This window comes from Lissotriton vulgaris, chromosome 7 (genome assembly GCF_964263255.1).
Source record: "Lissotriton vulgaris chromosome 7, aLisVul1.2, whole genome shotgun sequence".
NCBI classification, from domain to species: Eukaryota; Metazoa; Chordata; class Amphibia; order Caudata; family Salamandridae; genus Lissotriton; species Lissotriton vulgaris.
The window spans coordinates 757715120-757739512 of record NC_141695.1 but is presented as its reverse complement, the minus strand read 5'-3'; the positions used below and the strand labels follow the sequence as shown (position 1 = coordinate 757739512).

The window sequence follows — 24393 nt, the reverse complement described above, 5'->3', positions numbered from 1 at the left end:
ACGCAACTAGGAGGTCGTCTATGTACTGGACTAGAACCGAATTCTTGGGCAGTACTAGACTTTCAAGATTTCGTTTTAATAGCTGGTTAAAGATCGATGGGCTTTCTGTATACCCCTGAGGGATACGACACCATGTTAAGACGCGATCTTCCAGTTTAAAAGCGAAAAGATACTGGCTCTCTTCATCTAAAGGTATCGAAAAGAAAGCCTGGCACAAATCTATCACTGTAAACCATTCAGCTTGGAACGGTATCTGAAATAATATCACTGATGGATTCGGTACCACTGGACAACATGAGACAACAATATTATTACTCTTCCGAAGATCCTGCACTATTCGGTATTTTCCACTAGGCTTCTGCAAACCCATAATCGGGGAGTTACATGGACTTCCCACGATCTCCTTCAGTATTCCCTGTTTAATCATGTATTCGATCACAGGCTTTATTCCTGCAATCGTCTCTGGTGTCAACTTGTATTGTGGAGTTCTTGGATACTCCGCGTTTGGTCTTACCAAGATCTTTACTGGTTCTACTCCTTTGATCAGACCTATTTCTTCTCCAGTAAAATCCCACACCTCAGCTGACACTTTCTCCCTCAAATCCTGTGGAAGTTCCTCCACTGTTAAGGTAGGATATAGTTCCACGCACTCTTGCGAGTTTACAATTTTAAAATCAGCATCCTCATCATTTGTCTGCACTTCTACTCCTTCAGGTGTACAATGTATTGTGCAATTCAGTTTACACAATAGATCTCTTCCTAGCAAACACACAGGGCTAGAATCACAGATCACAAACTGATGTTCGTCACTGTAATTCCCTATTTTTACTGACACTGGTTCGGTCAGAGGAGTCGTCATCCTCTTGTTTGCGACTCCTACCACCTGAATCGTTTCTCCCGATATTGGCAAACCTGGGACTACCGCTGATCTCAACGTGGATCGAGTAGCACCCGTATCTACCAAAAAGGTTGTAGGACATCCAGCTACTTCGGCCTCTACGTATGGTCCTCTCTGATCTACTTCCAGGGCTGCTCCTAGAGTACAGTCTTCCTCCCTATTCACACGTTGCCCTGTAAGAGGATCAACGTAGTAGCATTCTTCTCCTCCTACAAACAATGGCATTTGTCTATAGGTTTTCCCTCCGTTTGCGATGCGAGGCGGTTGAGGAAACGGGGCTCGAGGAGTCTGAGTCCCCCCTTTGATAAACTTTCCCTTCGGGGCTGCGGCTCCCTTAACCACGTTATTCTGTACCTCCTCCTCCTCTTGTTCTAATTCCCCTGTCTCAACATTGTAAGGACACTCGCGTCTCCAATGTCCCACTTCGTTACACTGATGACACCTCGTTGTCTTTTTCAGTGTCGCGATATCCATTCTCGGTCTCGGTCTTTCTTCCTCATCTCTGCTCTGATTATTCTGCTTCTTTGCTTGCGTTCCTATTCCCTGTTGTCGCTGTCCACCCTTTCCAGCTGCTTGCATTTGTACCAGCATTAGTTTTTCCTTGAGTTTCTTTGCCTTCGAATCTATTTCATCGCTACAGTACCTTGCATACCTCAGAATTTCGTCTAAAGGTTTGTTCTGCCAACAAATCAGATGCTGTTGTATCATCAGGCTTATGTCTGGTCTCAATCCTAAAACGAACTTCGACACAAACTGTCCTATGTCCTTAGGATCCATTACGTCTAACCCACTATATTGTTTAAATGCTTTCAATAACCTCTCATAGAACTCGTGAACTGTCTCTTTGGGCTCCTGAGTTGTTCGATCTATCTTAACCCAGTCTATGTCTTGTACTGGCACTTTCTCTTTCAGCCATGTTATTACTCTTTCGTATTTTTCCATGACTCGGTCTGATGGACCATTTGTCCGGTTATCTCTCGGAGGCTCACAGGTAGGCCATTCAATACTAAGCTTGCATGCCGTCCACAAATCTCCGGGTACTACGATATCGAACAATGTGTTCAAATCGATCCACAGCACCTTAGAGATCTTTACGAACCTCTCTACCTGCTTGTACCACTCAACGGGATTTTCTCTTAACTTTGGGAAGGAATTGGTAAATGCCGCCAAATCCCCCCTACTCCAGGGTACATGAACGTAATTTCCGTTCGCGATTTCTCGCAAAGGGAAAGCTTCCATTCGCATTAGATCTGTATCTTGGGACTTCGCAATTGTACTTCTTCTAACAGATCCCCTCTTAGACCATTTTTCCTCCCATCTATCCAGATCTCTCCATATTCTGATACACATGACTAGTTCCCGTATATGCACTCTTAGTCCAATTGTTCTACGTTCATCTAAATCTAGGTCTGTGCAATTTAGCCTATGATTGGGCTGCAAGGCTTTGGTTCGTGACAGGTCTATCATGTATCTATTTGCCAAATTCGATACATTTTCATGAGCTGACCTCGCTTTCCGAGTAACATCCTTGGCTAAGAACAATATTTCATCTGGTGCGTACAATTCTAACCTTTCTATTGCCACTGTGCCGTCAATGATTTCATCTAAGTCTGACTTCAAACTCATTACATCAATCCGTCTGGCTTTTATTTCGGCTCTCAGTATGTCAGTCCTAGGTGGTTCGCTCATACCTCTCTCACCTCCACAATGCGTCCTACGCCTGAACACAGGTGAGTTATGAGGAGTTTTCTTTCCATCCCTTTGTTCCCACCTCTCTAGATCCCAAGCCTTTCCATCTTCCCGTGGGGTGTGGTGGAACATTACTCCATCCCCCATCCCTACACTTCGTCGTTTCGGCTCGGTTTCTCCAGATCTGAGATAGGATCCACCGTTCTGCTCAAAATCACTGTAACTCTCTTGCTGTCTGGTGTCGCTCAATAAACGATAAGGTCCTTCATGGCTCCCCATGCTCCCGCGATCTCGATCCTGATCACCAGAAGTATGGCGAGACGTTTCGCGACTCCCTACATTCTCATGACTTCGCTCGCGTTCACCGGATGCATGGCGAGACCCTTCACGACTCTCCATGTTCCCGTGATTCCAATGTTGCACCGTTTCACCCGGGGTATGGTGAGTGCATCTGAAAGTATTACGGTACTCCTGCGTCCTTCGTTCTCCTTCACTAAAGGTGACGCGAGGCACTTCGCCACAACCTGCACTCCTGTCGTCGCACATTTGCCTATTGTCGTTGATAGTAGGACAATTATTTCCTCTGCTTTCCTGACTCCCTCTCTCCCACTCCGGGCTGCTTTCGCCAGCTCCACAATGAGAGAGGATCCTGTTATCCTGGTCTCTCCACTCTGCTCCTGTTTCTAAACTTTTATTCCGAGCCTCTTCGGCAGTATCCCATTCTTTCAGGTATTCTCTTAATTCTTTATGGGTTTTCGGTTTTGGTCCCCTTAAGTCCATTGGCCCTCTTTGACCCCTTTGTTCTACCCAGGGACCTGTTGCTGCATCTAATGGAGTACTCCGACTCATTGGTGCTAATATCTGCCTCTGAGGATTCATCATGGTATTCCTATTCTCCATCTCTGCCCTTTCCCTGTTCCATCGTGCCTGTTCCTCCTGCTGGACCCCTTCTGGGTTGTAGATTGACACGATAGGGCCTATGGTAACAGGTACCTGTAAAGCATCTGGCATTTGATAGGACCTTGCATATTGTGTCTCTGGCATTTTCTGGACCACGAATCTTCCCACTACTCTCTGTTCGGAACTAGATTGAGGCATTTCCTCCTCTTTCCTGGCATCCCACTCTGTTACTGGGATCGATTTATATTCCCCCCATCTAGCTCCGTCCTCTTGTGGTAATATAGGACTTGCAGCCCCTCCGCTGTACGGAGGTGGTCTATCCGTCAATAGCCTCTCTATCAAGTCCTCTTCTGTCTCGCTTTCCTCTTCTTCCTCTAAAGGTTTCTTTTCTCCCGTGGCTTCTATCATGGTGAACAATTTGTCCGCTTCTATCTTTTGTACTCTCCATTTCTTAGCTTCCTCATCCCATTTGGCATCCTGTACTGCCTTTACTGATCGTCTCACTCTTTCTTGACGCCTCTTTATGCTCTTTTCGTGTGCTGTTCTAAACCATACACTAAGTGCTTCGAACTGTGTTGGCCTCGGTAGAGGTCTTGTTGCAAGCATTACCGCTTTTAGCTCATTCAACACATCTAGTTTAAACGTTCCAAATCTCGGAAACGTCAGTTCCTTACTCCCTTCAGTTAGCTTATTCCACTCGGAGATCCATAATATCGAGTGCAAGCCTACATTCACTGCCATATAATAAGCTGGTGTGCCTTCTGGTGGAGCTTCCTCTCCGGCATATAAGTTTCTTCTATTCCTCCTAAAGAGTGCTCTCAAACTCTTAAAACACTTCATTTTCGATAATCTACAACTTTTCCTTTACTCTTCCTTGTTTACGTCCTGATGACAACTAACCAATCCCTAGGCGGCTCTCTCTAATCGGCCTATCTCAGTGCGACTCTTCGCTGACGTCTGACAAACTAACCAATCTCAGCGCGGTTCTATGCTGACGTCACTCGTTCCCTCTTGCAGCAATTCTCCTTCTTTCTCAACCCGTCTCACGATTTCGCATGCGTTTTCATTCATACATTGAAAAATGACTACTTCCGTCCAAGCGATCACTTTTCTCTGACTGTACGGCCACAGTCTAACTGTAATTGTCACCTCAACTGACGAAACGTCTTCCCTCTTACAGTCAGACGATCGCCTCAACTGATAGGTTACTTACACACAGTAAACGTACGACCAGCGTCCGTTACTCATTCACTCACTCATACGCTCCCCCTATCATCGGTCTGTCGGGAAATCAATGGTACCTCATGACCCCCTTTCAATGGTAGACAAATTACTCTGGGTGTTCGATACACCCGAACCACTTAAGTCCTTCTCTGGAACTTAAGATTTCATCCGGTTGCGCGCGCTCACAACCTTCCCTCAATCACACTACAGGCATTCAACTCCGCTTGACATTACAACACAGGAACAACATAAAACACCGCAATCTTACAACGCATGACCCTTATACTCACTCTCGACCGACTCTGCTGCTTTTCTCTCGTCGCACCGTCAGCACCGTCTTCGGCTGGGATTCTTCTTCTGGTCGTCGATGACTAGGGACCTTGGGGTAAACTAAACCTGGCCTAGGTCGTCTTCCTCAAGAAGATAACCATCCTCTGCTACCAACTGCGGGGAATGAGATTTTGATATCAATTTATGATCAATTTAATAACTTATCTCATTCATCTAATTTGGACCGCTAGTATCTGTCATTGAGTAAAAGACAACCCCTGCATAGGTTAGACAAACCCCATTAACTGATGCCACTCGGAAGAACCACTTACAACTGATAAAGTTTGAAAGTTTTATATAAAAATCAAAGTTGGATGCAATTACAATCCTCTCGGGATCAAAGTATACAAAAGAATACAAAATCAGTTCCAATATCAGCAATCTAAAGCTTCGATGTGAAGTGGTTCCTTGGCGTCATCTACAGAAAGAGAAAAGTATCAAGTTAAATCTGTCCCTACTCTATGCTAAGTGACATCCCTACTTCGCAAGTTCCTAACCTAAAAAGGTGTCAGCAGTTTGACTTCCAAAGAAGTTCAAACTCTCTTAGCCTCTAAAGGTAACTTAAGTTTAAGAAGCAGTACCCTCTCTGCCTACCCATCCGCTCTTCTAAGGGTCCTCGGCCTACTGCTCTCTTGCGCTCTGATCTCTCTCAGCGCATCTGCTCAAGTCATCTATGCTTCGCCCTTCTCTCCCTTGAGCAATTCCCTTGCTGTTCCTAATCTCCAATTGCCAATTGCTACCTCCTCCCCGGGGTGCTGTCCCTAAAATACACAATCTCAGTGTAGGTGGAACGCCCCTTGACGCCCACCACGGACTTTCCCCGATGATGTCAGCTTCTGGCTTCTTCCATTGCTTCATCTCTTTCGTCGTCCGTTAAGTTGACCTTTCTTCTTTAGATGTCATCTTCATCTTCTTATTGGTGACTTCAACTGACACTTTCAGATCACAAGTCATATGAACTTAAACAAGACTTTAACTTACAACTGCTATTCTTTGACCTTCTAGGTCCTGTGAATGGTCATTCAAAAACAAGTCTCAAATTCTAAGCGCTTCTCATCACGTTCAGGCCATAAACCTTGTCCAGCGTTGTCACCTTAAATCTAACAAGTGCTAGACTTCTTGGCTCTCACGTCCACATCAAGCTATTTACGACTCCTGTAAGTCCGCTAAATTATATACATTGGACTGTGCTCCTGCTAACCCTTAGTCAGCCAGGTTAGAATCACAAATGACCTAAACCCTTCTAACATTTCTACAAAAAGCCTTCTACACAGTATAACCTTTAACACACATTTATATATTCGTATTTAGCGAAAGTCTTGATTATACTTGAATACATCTTACATAGAATATAACTACGTAGAGTATAACTTTATATTCTCATTCGCTATATTGTGTTATACATTCTACGCATTTCTTCATGTTACATTTCTCCGTTTCTCCATTTAACGTTTCACACGTACATGAATTCTACTTTGCACGTTCTACATTTCGTAAGCATTTCTACACCATCTATACATCAGCCCACTACGTATACGGGCCTTCTAAATCTAATACATGTTCTAAAGTGAATATAGTTACATTTCCTATATTTACGTTGATTACATCGGTTATCTATATGCTATAAGTGTCACTTCACATTACGATACACATTTCATTCCTATATTATACGATGTGCTTGTAAATACGGCCTATACATAATTTCTATTCAAATTTGCGCTCTCTCAGTATCTTGACACTGAATAACAGATGTTTATTGTTACCCAACTCAATGATAATCAAATCTTTGTATCAACAACTCATGTTTCATCCCCACTAAGAATTGTGCAGTGAAAAAGGAGACATGGATAGCTTTGATTTAAATTCACATCCAGTGGTCAACATGGATGTGAATTTAAATGCCCATGGAGAGTGTAAAACCTTACGGCAGAGGTGCCTGCACTGACACAGCCCAGACACAAAATATAGTAAGTCTGGGCCATAGTCCCTTGGAAAAGTTGTATTCCAAATTAGAGTAATAGTGCCCTCTATAATAAATGAGAACTAACACTAAAGAAAATAGGTTGTCTTGTGCTAAATAGACTGTTATGACCACCATTTTGCATGGGTCAATTCATCAATCCCAATTGGCAAGGAGGATGAGAGCTATAAACCAGGATTTGTACTGGGGAATTTTGATCCCAGTGATGTTCTCTGAAATGTCGATATACTGTTCTGTGCTGGAAGCTATCAATTCTTGCCTACCTCATGGGAAACCTTTCTCCATTTCTGCTAGAGCTTCCGGGGGCCCCGGCAAACCTGGGGATCACGAACATCGGCCCACGGTCCGTGACGCTCCAGTTTCGCCCAGGCTATGATGGGAAAACTTCCATTTCAAGATGGCAGGTGGAGGCAGAGGTAGGATGGGTCCAAAATCTTACATGTGTATGTGTGCCCTTACTATGCATGACCATGTAAGGTCGAATATGATAGACTCATGCGAGTTGTTGTTGATCACATTGTGATGCTCAGTAGACAGGGTGGAAACGAAATGGCAAGGTTATCAAAAAGAAAGTTGATTTATGGGTGCTAATGGCATGGGAAGGAAGCTTTACAAAAATAAGTAGAGATGTGGTGCTGGCATAAACATACCTCAGTAAATGATTAAGTAAAACTAGGTGTATTTACGTGATCTGTGCCTCGTTGCGCTCTGCAGTGTGTGTGCATATTTGCTCTGTTCATCATGGTATAGTCATTTTGTAACTCCTAGAAACTTTGATCAATGCACAAAAGAGACCACACGTTTTATGGGTGTTAGGTTGAAGCCGGTGTAGGTAAAAAGCTATGGACGGTGAATAAATCAAATATGTTCTTGGCAGTTTTACAAACTCACTGCCAAAGAAGCATAGACGGCAGTTAAGGGCATTGATAGGCACATCAAATTAAAGTAGATGATAATTCGGTTGAGGAGGGTAGAGGAAATCTTTGAACCTGGATCAAAGAGCTCTCTTTGATTGGTATACTTTAGTCATTTTGGTGTCTTGCAGTACATGGTCCTAGGAATGAAAGTTAGAATTTTAAAGCTCATTGTGACTTACACTGGCAGTCTGTATTTGGGGCATTTTCCTAGGACATAGTGTCAAATATAGAAATATAGGGCCCCACTTAGAGTTTGGTGGACAGGGTACTCCTTTGCAAACATGACAGAGTACCCTCTCCACCAAACCCTGGTTCCACCCACCTCATTTAGAGATGGGCAGACATTAAGTTTTCCATTAAAGGCGCTCCTGTTAGCTCCATCAACAGAAAATGGAGTAGGGGTGCCAGTGGAAGGACGTTACACTGTTTGTGGTGGACATTATAATGTTTTTTCCCTGCCTATCACTACAAGATAAAACCTGTAGATGCAGGACAGAAAAACAAATAATGAACCCCCATTCTGTGGGAGAAAAAGGGGTATGGGAGTGATTAGCTTTTTCTTTTAGAGTTAACAAGGATAATATGACGCCGGACTGCTGTTTATGAACCTCACTTTAATTTCACTTATATCAAAATGTCCTTGTGCAACAAGCCCTGGCATCAGCCGTCAATTGATGCCTCTGTGAATCAGATCATAAGCGCTAGAGGTGTTGGGCGTGCGCCAAGTGATGAAGTCCAGAAGACCAGTGTTTGATTTTCAATAAAGTCTTTATATGTAATCAGTTAATTCACTTGAAAATGGTGATTACAGGTTCAGCCAACGCGTTTTGTTCTCAAGGTGAGAACTTCGTCAGAGCTCAATTATTGGGTGTCCTTATGACAGAGTAGGATATAAAGAAATTTAAAGCCACTTCAATGACACAAAGGGTACAGTATAGTCTAGCTCCGTCTCGACCTCTTGCTTAGACTATGAATAAGCTTTTTCTTTTTCTGAAACAAACTCCCACATTGAGAGTTTGCTTCCAAAATATAAAAACATTTGCAAAATTGAGTGAACAGCCATTAAACTGATGGCAACCATCCACTAAACTTTTTGTGCATTGAAAGGCACGATGGTGATCAAAGTTCCTATCAATGTACAGAGATGATTGCTGGGCAAGTGGTCATCTCTGAATTTCACAGACGGTAATGTCGTAAACTACCCTGATAGATGGAGTACAGTCCGTCAAACTCTAAATCAGCCCCATAGACATTAATGACAGACTTATTGGTGCCCAGTCAAGCAGACCAGTTATTACTTCCTAAAGACAAGTAAAGGCAAGGCACACTGTGTCACTTTTTCTGTGGACAAAGAGTAGACGGAGTGCAGAAACTGACAATAACCCAGCACCTCGAATTAATGGCATTACATTTTGTGGGAACAGTTCTGAGTGACCTACGAGCTGCAGCCCTTTGTCAAAGATATAGTTATGTTGCAGGAAATATGTGTGGAAATATATCATGTGTATTGCAGACGCAGGGCAGACAGGTGAACCCATACCTCTTTGTGTCTGCTGATAATTTGAATGTTTCAAGCCAGACAAGCTCTGGTGGATGGAGGCAAGGAGGAAGCGTATTCAAAACCTCCCTTCCTGCTATGAGTGAGCACACCACAGGAGATAGTACAGAAATATAAATGACATTTTTGCATTTCACAAAACAAGGTGTATTCATAAACAGCCAGTAGGCCTGCTCCATCTGAAATCTTTGCACCATGGAGACTACACTGACTTCATCAACATAACCATCACTAAAACCAAGTAGAGATGAGAATAAAAAATGCTGCATGATGTTGCTGAGACAACTTTGTAATTATTTCTGCTTTCTTCTCTGCTCCCATTGCTTTTACCCCTCACCCCAAAGATTGGCGTGTCTGGTGAAAGCGAAGCCTGGGTTCTAGTTCACCAACTTGTCAATGAACCCGATGCTCGCTCAATGGAGGTGCCTGACCTGAACCCCTATACTTACTACAGGTAAGGGTCTGTACCCAGATCTTATAAGGTATCTTCTGTTTTATTCCTAATAGTGGAATACATGTACGTGATGTAAAATTCTCTTTTGGGGGGAGGAGGGGGGGGGGGGGGGGGTGCAGCATCACTACATATTTATCCCCACCAATACGGGATCGTTTGTTGATCATCAGTTTAGTATAAATGCATCATTGTTGCGCATTTGTGAACCTGAACATAACAGAATACTATGCTCAGCATAACCTTGAAGGCCGCCCAGCTCCTCTGTGGGGTGTTGAGGGATTTGCCACTTTGGAGTGTGTAGTGCAGGAGGCATTTGTCACCAAGGACCTGTCGTCCCCACAGAAAAAATTCTGAAGTGATGTAATTTTCCTTCACAGCCTGTGGTATTCTTATCTCTAAAAGAAACAGCACATGGTGCATTCAGGGCAAGCTTTCTTTTGTGACCACATGATGTAATGTACGCTTTTAAGAGCACTTAGATGACTGGCTTGGTCCTTCTTGTTTTTCATAATTGCTTGAACAGCTTTTTTGAGCTTTTTGCTTGCATTTGATGTAAGTATTTAGGCGTTTTTGTACCACAAGTTTCTCCTCAGTAAGACAGTAGGAGTAAAGGTTGACACGTTTTTGTGTTATTTTCTCCCCGCTACATCTTAGCCAGAATGCATCATTCGTCCTGAAGGGACCCAATGGTCTACTTTGCTTGTGTAAATACCGTCAACAATACTGGAAGGTTGTTCCTTACACAATCCTTGAGTTGGTCCACGCACATGTTTTTCTTGTCTGTGTTTATTTATTTTGTGAATCCCTTTTCAGAGAGCACTGCACTGCTGTGCTGTGTCACCCATGGCTAAGTGAAGCTGACATCACCATCCTGTATGTCCTTTCAACTCATTTCGAATTCCTCTGCAAACTTGTTCTATATTTTTAACACATTTCTGCATTTCACTTTAAATGGTATTATAATAGATTAAGTCCACATGGCAATTATATAACAGAGTATTTATATGACTGTTTCTAGCAAATGTTGTCTAGCAACCATATATTAGAGATATCTCAGAATGTTATATTTATCACAGACTGAAGTAGAGCATCACTTCAGAATGTACTCTGTGGGGGATGACCTGACCTGTTTTTTGTCGTATGACTACATATGAAAAAGTCTTTTTTCTTGTGCATCTTAGAGATATGTTAATATGAAGTCAGGTGGTGCTTTGCAAAGGCAATGTTATTCTTTTTTGGCATGTCTTGTCCTTCTCTATCAACTTTACATGATATTTGTTCTTCCACCCCACTATAGTTTCCGCATGCGACAAGTAAATATCGTTGGCACCAGCCCACCAAGTCAGCCATCGCGAAAGATTCAGACACTCCAGGCCCCTCCAGACATGTCGCCTGCTAATGTGACCCTGCGCACCGCCAGCGAGACCAGTCTGTGGCTGCGCTGGGTGGTAAGTACATGGCGCAGTCGCATGAGGAAATGGTAGAGCTGAGGGGTCAGCAGTAGGATCAGGGTAGAGGAAAAGTCAAATGTAGAGTTGGTCCAAAACACCAAAACCCTATCAAACATTCCAAAGGAACGCCTGCTACACAGTTGATGCAGAAAGACAGAAATAGACGCACAGACTCACAGAGAATGAGAAAAACCTACACACCTAAGCTGGTAAGAAGAGAAAATACAACAAGCTGGTACACAGATAAAGAGAGTGAATACAGAGGTAGACGGATAGACACTTTTACAAATAAGTGAACAGTGAATAGGAAGGTGGATCATAAAAAGTGGTAAACACAAAGGGTGATGAAAAGCTGTGTCCTATTTGTTTAGATACAATATTGTCCTAGAGAGAACAGGATTCTCACAATCCATACATCTCAGGATTAACAGAATTCATTTCATTTAAGCAAATGCATGTCTAATATAAAAACTACGCAATTCATAATGAGTCCTTGTCTGATTGATTCCAACAGTGGCATCGCATATGATATCACCAATGACACTATTGATTACCTGAGTGATGCCATACCTTTTTATATCCTCAGTGGCACAACATATTGAATCGCAAATTACACGTGTGATAAACTAAGAGATTACTTCATGTAATCCGTCCATGTGACAATACTGTCAGTCCAATACGCTAATGCTCTCATGCACTGGTTAAGTACGTCTAGTGTATTCCAATTCTGTGTACATGTTTTTATCGTATGTTTACCAGGCTTACCTATTTAGGAAATGTCTTCATGCTTGATCATGATCAGGTGTGTAAGGACTTTGTAACAGACATATGGGTACATTACTGGAACACTGCAATCTGCAATCACAGTATCTGTGCACCGCTTCTAATCGCCACAGTGACTTGTGTATGTTGCTGACCTATAAGCAGTGTCTTGAAATATCGATGGGTAAGATGTAAATGGCAGCATTCGTGTTCTAGTAATGACATCAGTTGTAAAATTGACAAAGTCATCAAATACTTCTGTGATACATAATGAAAAATATATTGTAATGAGTAATGAGGCCATAAAAGGTGAGGGTCCTTAGTTGTATGTTCAGAGTACATTTTGTTCAGCCTACAAAAATCCATATCAAATTCTTAAGGGCTAAAACACCTAGAGCCATGGATCAAAAACAAGACCATAGGCTAAACATGCAGAAGCCTCTTGCTGTGATGCCACTGACCTTGCTGCTTCCTCCCCTAGCCGCTGCCGGAGATGGAATACAATGGGAACCCAGAGTCTGTTGGTTACAAGATAAAATACATGCGTTCTGACGGCCGTGGGAAGACGATGGCCCATGTCATCCATGATCGCATCGAGCGAGAGTACACCATCGAGGACTTAGAAGAGTGGACAGAGTACCGTGTACAGGTGCAGGCCTTTAACGCCATTGGCGCTGGACCGTGGAGCCCCACTGTGCTGGGCCGCACTAGAGAATCAGGTAGGCCCAGTCTGGCACATCTCATTCAAGCCATTAGTAAATTGATGATTGTCCAAAGCGAATGAAGAAAGGTTATTGCAGAACATGATCCAGGCATGTGGGGCCCCAGCACTAAAATAGCAGGGGGTTTTGCAGGGCTGGATTGAGGTGCTGGATGAAAAACTGTGAGTTTCAGTGCTAGAATAACTATATGTCTAAATGTTCACTTGTGCATGGGGTGGGATGAAGAGACTGAGCTGCAAGGGCCACCATTGATCTGAGTTTTTATGTCTGACTTGGTAGCAGTGATCTCGGAGTTGGGAAAGATCAAGCCTGCAGGATGGTGTTATTCACCAATTTCAGGAACCCCTAAAATCTTGTTAATAGCACACAAGATGAAGATATTATATGCATAGCCCCTTTACCTTTCATTAACCATAGCAGCGAACAACCACTGCCATTTAGACTAACAGAATAGAACACCGACACAGTGCCTTTCATGAATAATTAGTGCTGGGCTCTAGAACCATTACTCCTATACTGGGCTCTTAAATCCTAGGCACACTCAAAAATGTCATTAAACACTCAAGCATCGAGCCAAAGAAAGAGATAGAACTAAGGGGAAATGAACAGCTGATCTTCTTCTCTTATAATCCCTGAGACACCACACCACACAGAGTTTAGTTATATTCAAAAATACATGAAAAGAGACATCCACAAATAAGCGTTCAATCACCTGACAATTAAAAACCCTCATCCCCGCTTCCCCCGAGTGGCATTTCTGTTAGAGCTGTCCAAGGCCTTGACATCGAATCTCTACCACAACAAATCAAACGCTGCAGCATAAGCAAGTTTAGATGCATAGAAATAGATGAAATGTTCAAATGCATAAGAAGATGAAGTTACATCAGCCAATCCAAGAAGGAAGCCAAAGACTAATTACCATCCACAATCCGACATCCAGGGGTAGCATTACAGATAAGGGCACACTATTCCACTGACCAGTCACACCTTAAGCACATGCACCACGTACAGGGTCTGACAGTGCACATACACAGCAAACGAGCAGTTCTTAGTACACTAGGAACAGCCCTTTAATGAAAGGCAGAAAAGCTCTTTGCAGCTTCTCGTCCACATGTCACTGGAGGTGGCAACCTGGCCTGCATTCAAAGAAGGACAGAGATTCAACTGGAGTCTGGTGCAGTGAGTGACTGCACCTGCCTGCAGGAGGTTACTGGGGTGGCGGGTCACTGCAACCCCGGTACTTCCCTCACTTGGAGCACCCTTTGAAAGGCGCAATGGATTCCTGCCCGCGTGTTGAGTACAGTCAGTGCACCGCGTGATGAACTCCTTGCCTTTGCACCCATGTCTGTCCCACGCTGCAGGTCCAAAGGCAAGCGTTCCCTCGTTTGCATGGCATGGTACCTATTACAGAAGTGGCTGAGCAAGCATCTGCAGCCGGCGTTGTAATACCTTACTGCACCTGGAGAGCAAATGCCAATTGTACCAAAGGGCACCATGTAAAATATGGCCCTTGGTAAAGGTTTCCTTCAGATAATCTTTAGCAGCCTACACACTCAAAACCCCTGCATGAGCTGCCTCTGTCACTGACCGGTAAGAATGTGTGGTTGGTAAAGTGTGCCTTTCTGAAACACTTTCTGTAATACCAGAAAATCTGTAGGATGTAAAATCCAACCCATAAACCAACCTCCCCAGGAACGATTCTGAATTCCATGATCCTGGTCTATGTGTCTCATCCATATTGTGTACCATTTATTCAGCACTTCACTGGCGAGCCTTCTCAACCCTTGTTCGTTTTTCCTTCAATGCTCAGATGTCTATTTTTGAACATTTGTTCCATTTTTATTCGACCTCCCTCCACCCGCACCCCCATTGTATGCCTGCCTTTCTCAGCCATTGCTCCTCCTGGATTGAGGATTTCTTTGTGTCTTCCTGGCCCAGCCACATTTATTAATTAGTCCTTTATGTCTGCCTCGCCCAGCCACATTTATTAATTAGTCCTTTATGTCTGCCTGGTCCAGCCACATTTATTAATTAGTCCTTTATGTCTGCCTGGCCCAGCCACATTTACTAATTAGTCCTTTATGTCTGCCTGGTCCAGCCACATTTATTAATTAGTCCTTTATGTCTGCCTGGTCCAGCCACATTTATTAATTAGTCCTTTATGTCTGCCTGGCCCAGCCACCTTCGTTAATTGTTCTTTTTACTCTTAGTTGCTTCAGTTGCCTCTCATTGGTAGCACTTGGATGGTATCCTGGACAGTTTTTTCCGTTTCTTGCTTTTCCTTCTGTGCTTTACATTTTTAGATTTAGCCCTCTTGACCTATTTTCTTTTTTATGGCCATTCTTTCCTTTATGGAGGGCTGCTCTGTAGTCTCTAGTTTATTTATAGTGCATGTTTGATTCTGTGATCATTAGCCAGAAGCAGAGTTGGCCGAGCCCGACGTCCGTGTGCTGCACCTATAAATGTGCATTAATTGGTCCCCATATTATCATGTATAAACTGTCTTCCCATTCCTATCAGTACCCTCCTCTGGACCCATCAATGTGTCAGCCCTGGCCACGACATCGAGCAGCATCCTGGTGCGGTGGAACGAGGTACCGGAACCTGAGAGGAACGGGCGAGTGCTGGGGTATAAGGTGAGAACAGAAGCACCTGGTACATCAGTTAAAGCTCCACACAATTCCTGAGGATATACTTTTCTAAACTCCCGCCACACACCTCCTCAGATAAGGCTGTCCTTCCTTCCTGTGCCTCCTTCATTCTTGTTGAGACCCTCTTCCTGTCTCTCATATTTACCCTGTAAGATGGTTCTTCTTACTTGGCCTCCTTAATTCTTCTTGACACAAGTTCCTCCTTCCCTCACCTTGTTGCACACTACCTGAGACAAGGTGCTTCTACCTTCACACTGTAACATACCCCTGTGGTGTGGCTGTATTTCCTTCGCCCTGTCAAAGGAAAGTTCAGCCTTCCTTTACAATTCCTCATACTGAAGACCTCCCTTCCTTCACCTGGTCCCATAACCTACTGCCTTGGTCTCTTTGATGCCTTTGGACACAGGACCCTCCTTCCTTCACCCTGTTGCTCACCACCTAAGGCAACATGCTGCTCTTCACTCTGACACATTATCACTCAGGTAGGATCCTCTTCCATTCACCCACTCTCATACTTGTTTAAGGGAATACCCTCATCTTTCCACATCCTGATGTGAGACTGTAATTCTGTCACCCTCTTCTATATCTCCCAAGGTGAGTTCATCCTTCTAAGACAGTCCTAATTCCTTCCTAAGTGAGACTTTCCTTCCTTCGCTCTGTCTCATACCTACTAATTTAAGGTCTGCCACCCACAAACCTATGACCTACCTCTCAAAGTGTTACCTTTTTTTGAATTTTTTACTGTCCCTCATACTCTCTTGCAATGCATCAGCCATCCACTTATCACGGGCAATGACACAGATGCCCAGATAGCACTATCCAAGTGTGTCTTCTGCTCTCAGGTGGTGTACAAGGAGAAGGACTCGGATGCCCCGGCACAGTTCTGGTTAGCGGAGGGGAACTCATCACGCAGTGCCCAATTAACAGGCCTTGGGAAGTATGTCCTGTATGAAATCCAAGTGCTGGCCTTCACCAGAATCGGAGATGGGGTCACCAGCTCACCATCAATCTTGGAAAGAACTCTAGATGACGGTAGGTCCCGAAGATATTTTCAGAGAGAGGGGTGAAGAAACACTTAGTGAAGCATTGAGGCATGAATGGGTGGAGGAGATGTAGGCACATAAGTTCATATATGAGAGAGCACAGGATGAAGGAACTAATGTTTGATAATAGAATATTTTGCAGAAGTAGTGATCAAGGAGGAGACGATGGGTGAATGGATGAAGAGAGGAATATATATTAAAATAGAGGAAGGGACAAATGACTGTTTGGAGGAAGGGGACAAGGATAGGAGACTGAGGAATGGATGGATAGATGGATTAAAGGAATGGATGAATTATTTAGAAGGGTGAAATAGATTGATTCGATAGAGGGATGGGTGTAATAGATGGTGGAATGGCTTGATTCAATGGATAGATGGTAGATAAATGGATTGATGGATGTTAGGAAGGGAGGATGGATTGAAGAAAAAATAAGTGTGAGGGAAAACAATGAGCATGGTGGGAGTGAAAGGTAGGGGAGTAAATTAAAGGTTGTGAATGGTTGAGAAGATACTGAAATATAATGACATTAAACATATGGGCAGAAGATAGAAATGTGCTTACTTAGCTGAACTTGATCTATGGTCTGAGATGTCAACATTTGCTGCAGTATAGGAAGCGTTGTCACACATTCCCAGGATGTGTATCTCTTTGACTTGGCACCTACCATAAGTAGTTGTAGTAACCATGTAAGCAGCTGTTTTAAAAATGTACCGGGTGTTCTTTTTAAAGGGTGTCTGTTGTGTTAATGATGTCTCTTTACCTCAGGGTTCATTGATGTGAAGTATTTTGTTTCAGGGGCAATCTGTTACTGATAGGGTTTTAATGAGCTTTATATTTGTCTCTCTAGATCAAAACATCACTCCTAATGGTTTATTCTGATCACTATTTCTTGGTATCCTTAACAGAATGACTGAACCAAATAAATAAATCATCAAATGATTGCATTCATAAGGCACACACTACCTTAGAAAAAGGCCCTTGGGTTTGGTTTAGAGTTTGATGGACAGAATGCTCCATTGCAAATGAGACAGAGTTCCTTGTGCACCAAACTCTGTCTACCCGCCTCATGTACAGACGGGCGGACTGTAAGGTTTCTGTTGACAAAGCCCACATTGGCTCTGGTGATGGAAAACTTCCTCTGACGCCCTGATCGTAGGGTCTGTCGGGGGAAGGGGCTTACTCAACCCCCACCCTATTTACAGAGGATGGACGATGCTTTTTTCTGTCCATCACGAGAGAGAAAAACCTGACAGTGAGGGAGAGAAACATACAATAATGACCTCCACACCCTGGGAGAAAACTCCTAAAGTATGGAGGCAATCCGTTTTTTGTTTTTCAAAAACAAACTCCAATTTTAGGTGTTTGATTTTGAAAAACAAAGCAAAATGTTAAAAGTTTGGTGGACAACTGTCAAAGCCAATGGCTGCCATCCACCAAACTTTCTGTACCTTTAAGAGAACCACTCTGACAGCACATCCCTTCAAGGTACAGAGATGCCCGCTGGGCCAGCGGTCATCTCTAAATTTGATGGATAGTAGTGGTCCATCAGGGTGGCGGGGGTAATGTCATCCACCATCAAACTCAAAATCAGACTGTTAAGTCTTTAAACTCCATTAAAATGTAGCAGTAGCCACAATCCTATTCAATGGAACCCATAGGTATGTATAAAAACATCTTTCTGGACCTCATATGATTCTATCAGATTCTTTATTCCTATGCCTGGGTCCCAGAGGCTAATAATGGGTCTAAAAAGGCAATCATTGGTCCGTCCACTCAAGATACCAATAAATAGTTCTGTGTTATGCTTAGACTTTCCATGGTCTCAGTCTGTCTTCCATGCCTGCCCCTGTAGTGAACCCGTGCAGACCTAATTTAAGAATAGGACTCAATGAACAAATATACCCACAATATTCCAATGGTCTTCGATACCTGCCCTAAGAACCAAATGGAATTCTCAGTTGTAATAAATCGGTAGGACCCGGAGAAATTCCAGCTAGTACTATAATTCTGTTCTTGGAACCTACTAGATCCCACTAATGTCAATGTACCCGACCCTGGAGCACAAAGGATTTCCAGACTGTTTTTGTGCAGACGAGTACCATGGGTAATGACATTGCAATTCAGGCAGTGTAATCACCAAGGCACCGTGCATAAATGACCATGCGGCCCCACGGCTGTCACTTCCTCCACGCTACTCATTTGTCTGGAGAGGCATCAAGATGCATTTGTATCCCTCCTGTGACTACCAATGGATTCTGTTGAAGGGCAGAGATCAGCAGCTTTTTCACAGCAGGCATGCTGCTTCAAACTCTTGCAACTGCACATGTACACTTTCATAGAGCTAGGCCTTGAATGCACAACCACAGTTATCACTGGAGAGTACAGAAAACCATAAGGTGTAACAGGAGCAAATCTAGTATCCAACCGCGGCCCATGCAGTTAAGAGCGGTGGGGCGAGGTAGGGTGCGGCGGTTTTGGCAGACGACAACAAGTGGAAATTAAGTATTTATTTAATTTTCCCTTGTCTGTCGAAATCATCCCCCCCCCCCCCCCCCCCATCAACCTGGCCCCACCGCTCTTACTTGCATGTGCAGCGGCTGCTAGTATCCATAATCTTGTGGCCAGTATGGATGCTATGGAGTATCACCTCTGAACTGCTAGTTATCCCCCTTCAATTAACAAGATCTGGAGAAAAGGACCAATAGTTTACTTTCCTACCCTCTACTCCCTGTTTGAGTTGCGCGGCAAAGGGTTGCACTGTGGTGACTATTTGAGAATAACGCAGAATGGCACACTTCCAGGTTAGATCTTGATCTTTCACTACTTGGTGCGCTCTACACCTTGAACCCGAATTGACATCCTGAATGTTTGCTTTCCAGTGCCAGGGCCTCCTGTTGGAATCCTGTTTCCTGAGGTGAGGACTACCTCAGTTCGCCTAATCTGGCAACCCCCGGCCGCCCCCAATGGGATCATACTCGGTAAGTAGGAGGTTTTCTAGCATTTCTTATGAAAAGTATGTTTGGGGATGTAGCAGAACAATAACCTGAAAGGCTCCTGGTGATACTGGCATAAGTGCCCTCCCGAAACATACTTACTAGATTTGTCTATGGTCACTGTTTGTAAAGGTATGTGAAAACTCCCCAGGTCTAGCAGCACCCATTACGGGTAGCATTCTGGTCTCTGCAGGATACAAGTCTCCGCTTTGCCTGACTGGTTTTGAATGGAAAGGTCTTTCAATAGATATGACTCTCTACAAGTGTCTTCAGTTGTGGAACGTCTTACAGCAGAAATAACGATAGGAAGAAAGGAAGACCGCTTTCTTGCAACAGATGTGGCTACCTGCGTAATGATTTCTAATATGTTTGCTGACTCTTGGTGTGTTCTTGTAGGGTTACTGTGCAGCCAGCTTGTATGAATCCCTCACTCTGAGTATGTGAAAGTGTATGCTGTGCTGTCACCTGCTTAGCTGTAGAAATACATAATGCATTTTAACAAGTGATAGATGCTATTGTTTATGTGACTCTGAGACCATTACGTGTAGCTAGTATTAACCTCTCATTGGTAGCTGCTAAATGGGGATAACTAAGATTCAATGGATTGATTATTATCCAAGCCTTATCAAAAGAGTCGAGGCATCACCAAAAAGAATCTGCGGCAATCCTGGCTCTGTAATTCGAAGATGGGCCTAGCCAGGTTCGTGCACTTTCACCTGCACTCTCTTCCTTCGAGGAGCCCAAGAGGAGAGCACAGCGAGGCCGGACTGGTCATTCTGGCTCTCTGCAATTTCTCCAGTAGGCTGCAGGCTAGGCAACTGCTGACAGAGTATGGTGGCCACACCTGAATGGCATGATGATAATTGCGACCTTCTACTCTAAGTGCCATTTTGGTCAAGGCTAAGTCTTTCTCTCTTCCTCCTTTGAGTAATAATTTGAGATAGGTTCACTCAGCTGAATGCTAAAAGACTTCCCGACTGGTGCATTCTGAAGTGGCTGAAGGCGCTGAAGATGATAGGTAGCCTCGGGGAAAATCAATTTCCATAATTCGTTATGGGTAAAATAAGCACATTGATAAGGGTTTTGGTGTCAATTGGAAGAAAGGAGGGATCTTTCTTAAACCTGGGAAAATGTCGAAGACGGAAGCAGCCAATGTCCTGATCTGGAGGAACAACAATAGCGCTATCACTCTGAAAGCCTAGAGATCTTAATGGGTTGAACAGGAGCCGAAGGGCCCCTAAGGACGGGGGTCACAAAGGAAGGGGTCAACTGGAAATAATAAGTCCATCTATTACCATCAACTCTGTATTCCTAGAGTTTGGTTGTATCCAATGGAAATGTCGCACGTTTTAGGGAAAAGTTGCTTCTGTGTCACAAAGATCCCCTGAAGGCAGAGACCCTTCTGAATGCTGTCTTTGCAATTATAAAGGATAACGGAGCCCATTAGCCTGTCCAAGGGACGAACATAGACATCAAACAACCGGGGGAGCAAGGAACTCATAAAATGACCACAGCGCAGAGGTTTAAACATGGATCGAAAGGTAATAAATAGACCATCTAAGTGTGATCAGGAAAAATCTAATTGATTAGAAGATAGTAAAGTCTCCCATACATGTATCTATGCATCTGTGATCATGAGTAGCTATCATATGTATTCACTGGGTGAACGTTATGTTGTATGTGATGGGCGAAGATGCCATTCTGCATGGAATAAAGTCATTTAAGGGGTCTTTTTAGATGTTAGAAGGAAAATCATCCTCTAACCTATCTGATGTTAAATGGAAAAGTAGTTCCTTGCTAACTTGGCTGGTGCTTCCCTTTAAGAGAAGTGCAGTGAGGTCGACACGTCCATCTACATAGTTAAGCTTCTTGAGTTCCTCTTCTATGAGTCAGCTGGACCAACTGGATTCCATCTCAAGCAAAATGTAACCTTGTTTTCAGAAACAGTTGATTACCCAATCACAAGGCGCCAACCACTACTGAAAGTATTTTGTAGCGTCCTAATGAAAATATATACAGCATAAAGAAATTTCAGGATATTGTATGGGGTCCTCTCCACATTAATAAGCATAACATTTATTTATTTATTTGCAAAGTTTTATAAAGCGTGAACAAGACCCCAATGGGTATCAGAGCACTGTATAAAGTGGCAAAAGTATGAGTACAATAACGAAATGAATCAAAAGACATAACTTAGTAAGCAAAATGTCAAGGGGGGGACACACAAGGGCAAAGTGGGTTTAGGGGGATACTGCCTATCTAGTGGGACCAGCAGAGAAGCAACAACACAAAAATACATTAAACAGAGTATCCAGAACTGAGACAGAAGTAGATAGCGTCAGTAGCAGGGTTAATGGTGTTGCAAGTCATTCAGGAGTAGCAATTGGACATGTTTCTTGAAAGAGGCAGTAGATGGGTTGGTTCTGATCTCAGGGGGAAGAGTGTTCCATAATTTTGGATCAAGACCAGAGAAATCACGATTGTAAGTTCTTTTCTTTATGAATTTGGGTGGTTTCAATAATAGGGTGTTAGAGCTTCTTAAGTCCCGGCTCGATCCCGATAGCTCAGGTTTTTTTACCAGGTAAGCGGGAGGGTTTAGATGAATAGCTTTTGTATGTCGGGCAAGCTGACTTGAACCTGATCCTCGCTTCAATGGTCAGCATGTTTAGTTGAATTAGACCTGGCGTGATGTGGTCATGTTTTCTGGAGTCAGTGATGAGTCTGGCCGAAGATTTCAGGGTGGCGCTAAGCGGAGTTAAGCTAGTTTAAGTTAGCCCAGCAAGGGTCACCAAACCATATTCCCGGCGTGATATAACTAGGGATTGTACAGGAGGCTCTATGTCCTCAGGTGGAAGGAACGGCTTGATTTTTCTAAGGGTGTTAAGCTGAAGATTGGCTCCACTAATAGTTGCACTGATGTGATCTTGCATATTTATTTATTTGTCCAAGGTTATAACTAAAGATTTAGCCGCGTCGACAACATGCGGAGTGCAGTTTAGCACAGTAAGATGTTTGAGCCAGTCCAGGGTAGCTGCAGAGTGGTTGTGGGGGGCAATCAGAGTGAATTCAGTTTTGAGGGTATTTAACAGTAGATGGTTAAGATTTAACCATTGTTGAGTTTTTAGGAGTGCATCATTTAGAGATGTTCTGTCATCTGGAGAGGCGATCTTCAAATATAGTTGTGTGTCATCAGCATACATATGGTACTGGATGTTAGAGCCATTCAGAATATTGGAGAGCGGTTCCATAAAAGGGTTGAAAGGAGTGGGCAAAAGTGCAGAGCCTTGAAGTACTCCAATGCACGATTATCTTGCTGAGGTACTCCGAAGCATGAGTATTATGTTGTTCGATTTTTATTTTCCAAAACGCATTGTTTGGATTTTTCTCCAAAGCAAAGCAAAGCAAGAGAAGCTAATTGCAATGCCCGTTTCGCTATTCTGAACCTCTGAGTCACTCACTGCAAGAGACCGAACCCTGCCTGCATCTGCTTGCTTTGGCACATTATTTAAAAGCATGAGGACAAGCTCTGTCAGTCCTATAAGTTGGCGCATCCATACAACTTTCCAGGGCTGACCAGTTAACATAAAGTTGTTTTACTTAAATAGTTGAAATATTTAGTTCTGGTTTCAGTCAAAAGTTCATGGTAACTCTGTTACAGTCGTAAAAAAGCTAAGTGTGTATTCTGAAATGCCCCTTTCTTTCAATGACCACTTTTCAACTGGTGTTTTCCACTGTATCAGGGCCGTCGCAAGCATGGAGCAAGCCCGGCTCTTTGCCCCCACTGGCTTTGTACTTTTTGAGGTCCTCCCCTCCTGTTACAACATGCTTTAAATCTTGAAACAGAAAGAAGTCCCGAACTCTTTCTTTTGATGCTAATGCAGTAACTCCACTAGGTGCTGCCACATACTGTATACTCATCCTCCAGGGTACATGTTTTCTTAATTCCGAGCCTCTTCTTCCAACACCCACCAAAGAGAGACTCCACAGAAATGATGGGCCCACCCCACACAGGCTTCTGTCATGCTTACACAGGATGTAGGAAAGGCATATTTAACTGAGTTATCTGACATATTACTATTAAAAGGCAGGATTCATTCAGTTTATATGATTAACGTTTGGGCCGTTTATTTTTTAAACCATTTCTTTACTAGAATCTGCATATGCTGGAGCAAAAATGGCCCTTAGTGGGGGGAGAAAGTACCTTTGTTGTTCCTTAAAATGTCAAGCAGCAGGCAGTGGCAGGTGACATCTACGGGGAGGGGGGTGGGCGGTTGGGCATGCACAGATATTTTAATACTAAAAGAAAAACTTACCCTAACTAACTTCCTCAGCTCTGGACCTAATCTCAACCAGATACTGAAGTGCGGGCACCAACAGGAGCCGCCTCAATCGTCTCTCCCAAGGACACCAGAGCCCTGCACTTACTCTTGAGACGGCTGGGTTAGAGGTTTCAAAGTGCGCATGTGTGGCTGGCTGTCGCAAGAAGGTCGGCCAAAAAGACATGATCACTTTGAAAATTGCAAACACAGTCCACCCTCCTCCCTGCTGCTGTCATTCAGCAGCGGCCCTGCCCCCATCCTGACGGAGGATGAAAAATAAAATGGTAATGCATTACCATTTTATTTTTCATGTTTGGGGGTAATTTAAGTGAAACTAATACCACAAAAAACCTAGACTGTATACGCACTTATAAAGTTTACCTTTATTTTAGATATTTTATGGTATATCTAAAATAAAGGTAAACTTTATAAGTGGCTATACAGTCTAGGTTTTTTGTGGTATTAGTTGCATATTGAGTGGAGGGCAACGTATGACTAGCT

At 43.5% G+C, this 24393-nt stretch overlaps 1 protein-coding gene across 1 annotated transcript in view; it reads left to right on the top strand.

The window, feature by feature from the left end:
• The window catches only part of SDK2 (sidekick cell adhesion molecule 2), a 590299-nt gene that overhangs the window by 429651 nt on the left and 136255 nt on the right, over positions 1-24393 (top strand). Inside the window, exons 22-28 of the mRNA XM_086929413.1 lie at positions 7317-7438; positions 9842-9951; positions 11249-11399; positions 12646-12883; positions 15407-15522; positions 16380-16569; positions 19460-19558. Of these exons, the coding sequence (XP_086785539.1) occupies positions 7317-7438; positions 9842-9951; positions 11249-11399; positions 12646-12883; positions 15407-15522; positions 16380-16569; positions 19460-19558 (1026 nt within the window). The remainder of the gene's footprint in view (positions 1-7316; positions 7439-9841; positions 9952-11248; positions 11400-12645; positions 12884-15406; positions 15523-16379; positions 16570-19459; positions 19559-24393) is intronic.